Below are 5171 nucleotides of genomic sequence, written 5' to 3'. Positions count from 1 at the left end.
CTCGCAATACGATACTATAATCGCAACTATACGCTGTCTGGGTGGGAATTCGGGGAATTCTACCTAATCCGCATCAAAATTTGATAAGTGGAGGTTGGGGGAAGTTTCCAGAAAATTTGAGAGGCTTTGGGTGTGTTTGGAAAAGGAAAGAAGGGGTAAGCCCCTTTTTATAACGGTCCGGCAAATCCGTCAGACCGACTTAAAATTTGCGACGCGATCGCGCCACCTTGGCGGTGCGTTCGCGCAGTAAATTCTCTACTCGATGTACCGTCTTAAAATGATCATAACGTTTGATCCCCGCTTATCGTATGAGGGCCCGCTGACACATTTAAAGCTTATTTCAATTATCTACAACTTTCATCTTTGGTGTGTTTCCAAATTCCAAGCTTATAATGACGTTTTGGCCTCCTTGAGTCAGATCGTCCGAAAACGTATTCTTAAACCATCCTTTTGGAGGGCTTATGCCCATATTTGGCTTAAGGGTCCATCTTAAGACATGCTCAACTTCCCATGTACTACTCATATAACTTTTCATACGTCCTTTATAAACCCCGACATGTGGGCCCACCTTAACTTTAGCTACGGGGCTATTCATCAAGTAACTTATTAACCGATTTACACCATACGGGTTTCAAATGTCACACACACACACACACGTATATATATATATATATATATATATATATATATATATATATATATATATTATACTCATATAATATAATCTTCATCCCTAATACTTGTATAACTTTACTCTCCCTTGAACTCAACCTAAGCCGTCTGCAGTCTTGGTAACGCGAAATTTTCCGGGGTGTAACATGAGCATATGAAAACCAAATTAATTTTCGCTTGCTGAGAATCAAACTATATAGACTTTAACCAATATTTTAATATGTATTTTTTATTATATTATTATTAAAAAATTATAACTTATAGTATTTTTTAAATACTTAATTTTAAAATATTAAATTAATCTAATAAATTTTGCTTCAAATATTAAGCAAATTGACTTTTTGAGAAGCCAAAACCCGACGCCCAAAAGTGAACGGAGTGAGTAGAAAGCACAAGACATATCTTGATTCTAGAAGCTACCTTTAAGTTATTAATTAATTTAGATGTTATATATAGCACCATAAAAATCATATCTCTCATTCTTTTTCCAACAATATCAATACACAACCACCGAACCCTAGAGTTCCCTTTACTCTCTCTCTCAGATCTGAACTATGGGTTCTAGAAAGACCGATTTCGGTGATGGTGCTAGTCCTGGGTTCGTTTCTCTATTTTTTTTTTCTTTTCTTTCACGGTCATGTTTTTTGTTTCTTTCATTTTGTTGGATAAATACTCTTTAATTTATGTGATACAGTTTGGATTTCAAGAGTTAAACTTAGTTTATTTTGATAGTGAATTTAGACATACAATCTTTAAGTTTTTTTTTTTTTAAATAGTTTTTATATTCAGAAACTGCGTAATTGGTAGAGGGAGTAATAAACTGTCTATGAAAATATGTTGGTGTATTTCCCAAGCTACTGTTCTTTCATATGAACATTGATGTGTATTGATTAGGGTTTTTGTTTAACTTATTGAACAGAAAAATCTTTATTGGAGGTCTAGCGAAAGAGACGACGTTAGGTTAGTGTTCGTGAACTGTTACATACTACTTGTTCTGAACTATCACTTTTTAGCGAGTTTCACACCCCAACTATCCTTTTCGTACCTGAACTATGTATTAAAACACACTACCCTTTTCGTAACTGAATATCTTCTATATATTAAAACACACCTACCTTTTTCGTAACCCCAATATCATCTTTTGTATTAAAACACACCTACCCATTTCGTACCCTAATATCGTCTATGTATTAAAACACATCTACCCGTTTCGTACCTGAATATCGTCTATGTATTAAAGCACACCTACCCGTTTCGTACCTGAATATCGTCTATGCAGTAAAATACATATACCCTTTTCGTACCCGAATATTATATATGCATTAAAATACATATACCCTTTTCATACCCGAATATCGTCTATGCATTAAAAAAACACCTACCCTTTTCATGCCCGAATATTGTCTATGCATTAAAAAACACCTACCCTTTTCGTACCCGAATATCGTCCATGCATTAAAACACACCTACCCTTTTCATACCCGAATATCGTCTATGTATTCAAAAACACCTACCCTTTTCGTACCCGAATATCATCTATGTATTAAAATACCTACCTTTTTGTACCCGAATATTATCTATGTATTAGAACACACCTAGACCATCTACTAGCGGTTTCTTTTCCTACCTGAATTATCATCATCTACTCAACTAGGTGTGTTTCAATACATAGATAGTGATAGTTCAGGTAGGAAAAGGAATCAACTGATAGTTGGGGTGTGAAACTCGTGAAAAAGTGATAGTTTAAGTGTGTTTTTGTCGATTAACTCTTGTTTTTATGTATTAATTGTTTCTTGCTAGTGGGTTTTTGATTTACTGACGAGGGTGTTACTGAAAATTGGATTTTGATTTGGTAGAACAATTTGTGAAGTACTTTGAGAAGTATGGGGAGATAATAGACTCGGTGATTATGAAAGATAGGCATACAGGTAGACCCAGAGGTTTTGGGTTCATCACTTATGCGGATCCTTCTGTTGTAGACACTGTTATAGCAGAAAACCATATTATCAATGACAAACAAGTGAGTAGTTTAGCTTTCAGTTTTCTAGTGCTTTATGTAGCTCCTTCTTAACGTTCAATTGTAGTCGCATTGAGTTGAAATATTAGAAAACTCTGGTGAACTTTGTGACTGCTTTAGTTGAAATATGTACAACCACTTTAGTTAGTCATATGCTTGTGAGATCGTGAGCTTGGTTGACGGGTTTCATTTATTTATTAGAGTTCTAAGTAATACTCTCTGTTGTGTGGGAGAGCTTGGTTCTAGTTTAGAGCACGCTATCTGCTCCCACTTCCCCCTTATCAGTATCACTACTATTGTTATATTATTATTATTATTATTATTATTATTATTATTATCTTATTCCTCAATTTTATCACTACTGTTGTTCCTTTTACTTTGGTTATCTTAACTGTTTTGTTGGCAATTTCTTCAGTATTTTCACTATAGCCTTTTACCCTTGTATTTTCCAAAACTGTTTTGAAAACACTTTCCTTGAGCCGATGGTCTATCGGAAAAACCTCCTCTACCTCACCAAGGTAGGGGTAAGGTCTGCGTACACTCGACCCTCCCCGGATCCCACTTATGGGTTTACACCGTGTATGATGATGTTGTTGTTTAAGTTATACTGGTTTTCTTAAGATTTAGCTGAAAATCATATTTTTGTAAGTACTTAAAGATTGTGACCTGCAAATTGTGGTCCTGGTTTTCCCGAGTTAATTGTATTCGAATTGAGTTGAAATATTAGAAAACTATGGTGAACTTTGTTGATTATTTGCAATACTGATCAAGGTAACTTCGATTACTTGCAATAGTGAGTAAAAAACTTTTTTGACTACTTGCAATATGCACACACAATTTAGTTAGTCATATGCTGGTGAGGCTGTTAGCTTGGTTGGTTTCATTTATTTGCTAGAGTTCTGAGTATCACTGGTTTTCTTAAGCTTCAGCTGAAAATCATATCTCACTATTATTAATGAAGGATTGTGGCTTGCAAATTGTGGTATTGGTTTTATCCAGGTTGAGATTAAAAGAACCATTCCGAAAGGATCTACGGATTCAAAGGATTTTAAAACAAAGAAGATTTTCGTTGGTGGCATTCCTACTACCATGACTGAAGGTAACAATGCACTCTTTTGTTACATACTGACTAGTTCTGTTGTCTGGTAGTTGCAGTAGTATTCTTAATTCTTTGAAGTACTTTAACTGTTGTCTCTTTGTACATTTATTGTCAGATGAATTCAAGGAGTTCTTCTCGAAGTTTGCGAAAGTAACAGAATATGAGATCATACGAGATCACGTAACCAAGCGTTCTAGAGGCTTTGGATTTATTGTGTTTGATAATGAACAAGTAGTTGATAATTTGCTGGCTGAGGGAAATAGGATTGACATGATGGGTACTCAGGTAAGTTTTGTTGGTTATTTCTTCATGATCTCAAATGTTCTGGGACATGCTGTCGTGTGTACAAAGTGGACCTCATCTCCCAGGCTAATTTTCTCCTTTTAAATATACCTATCTGCTTTAAGGGAGCTGCATATGTGATAGTTTAATGAAAGGAGTATAAGTTTGTAGGTTTCTCCATTGTGGTATGCATCTTTTAGTGCTGAGCTGTCAGACTATTATGCAGGTGGAACTTCTAGGTTAACTTGCTTCTTTGTTGTAGGTTGAGATCAAGAAGGCAGAACCAAAGAAACCCTCAAACCCAGCATCAGCTCCTGCATATGGTAGTAACTCTAGGGGGCGTGGATATGGTGATAGTTATGGAGGATTTGCCGATTCATATAGCGGTTTTGACAGTGGCGGTTTTGGCCCTGCTTCTTATAGGTCGTTTGGATCTAGGTTTGGTGACTATGGAGGATACGGTGCTGGTGAATTTGGTGGTAGATATGGAGACTTTGGCGGTAGTGATTTTGGTGGTTACCGTGGAGACCCCTCACTCGGTTACTCTAGTCGCTTTGGCTCGTACGCCGGTGGTTATGGTGGGGGATATGGTAGCAGCGGGCTAGGAGCATATGGCCGTGGAGGTGGTTATGGGGGTTATGGTGGAGCTGGCCCTGGTGCTGGTTATGATTCTGGCCCTGGTGCTAGTTATGGTGGACCAGGAGGTTTATATGGAAGTAGGGGAGGAGGGTATAGTGGCAGTGGCCGTTACCATCCTTACGCCAGGTAGATTTTCCTAAGCTTTGTAGGAGTTGCATTCAGGGCATCCTCGTCCCAGGGTTGAGTAGATATCTCGGATCACTAGCAAGGAGACACCACCTAGAAGATTTGAGGAGCCCTAGTTTGCCACTTCTTATTACTACTGTGCGACCAGAGAACCATACATAGATAGCTATGATATAGCTTGTGCTTTGTCTTAGTTTAGACATTTTCTCTGTTTATGAACTATGAATTAGCTAGAACCTTCTTTTGAAGTTCTTTCGTGTCTTGTAAGTTTGGTTTCATAGATACGTATGATGCAGGCTCGTATTGTTCTCTATTTAGCTAGAACCTTCTTTTGCA

General features: G+C 37.1%; 1 protein-coding gene and 1 long non-coding RNA gene across 3 annotated transcripts; one reads left to right on the top strand and one right to left on the bottom strand.

The window, feature by feature from the left end:
- Nucleotides 1-1116: 1116 nt before the first annotated feature.
- On the top strand, nucleotides 1117-5171 carry LOC132036310 (heterogeneous nuclear ribonucleoprotein 1-like). Of its 2 annotated transcripts, XM_059426619.1 has the most exons (6): nucleotides 1117-1270; nucleotides 1592-1632; nucleotides 2529-2692; nucleotides 3689-3788; nucleotides 3904-4073; nucleotides 4333-5171. In XM_059426619.1, exons 1-6 carry the CDS (start codon nucleotides 1227-1229, stop codon nucleotides 4837-4839), a joined length of 1026 nt encoding a protein of 341 aa, XP_059282602.1. In that variant the 5' UTR covers nucleotides 1117-1226; the 3' UTR covers nucleotides 4840-5171. The 2 variants fall into 2 exon arrangements, with proteins under 2 accessions (XP_059282602.1, XP_059282603.1); XM_059426620.1 differs by lacking the exon at nucleotides 1592-1632 and having other exon boundaries at nucleotides 1170-1270.
- On the bottom strand, nucleotides 1672-2369 carry LOC132036311 (uncharacterized). Its single transcript, XR_009409557.1, has 3 exons — nucleotides 2266-2369; nucleotides 2095-2224; nucleotides 1672-1873 (listed from the first exon to the last, which is right to left on the bottom strand). It is a non-coding gene; the product is annotated as an uncharacterized LOC132036311 (long non-coding RNA).

This window comes from Lycium ferocissimum, chromosome 11 (assembly GCF_029784015.1).
Source record: "Lycium ferocissimum isolate CSIRO_LF1 chromosome 11, AGI_CSIRO_Lferr_CH_V1, whole genome shotgun sequence".
NCBI lineage: Eukaryota > Viridiplantae > Streptophyta > Magnoliopsida > Solanales > Solanaceae > Lycium > Lycium ferocissimum.
The sequence above is the reverse complement of the archived record's forward strand: the minus strand, read 5'-3'. Positions and strand labels throughout refer to the sequence as shown.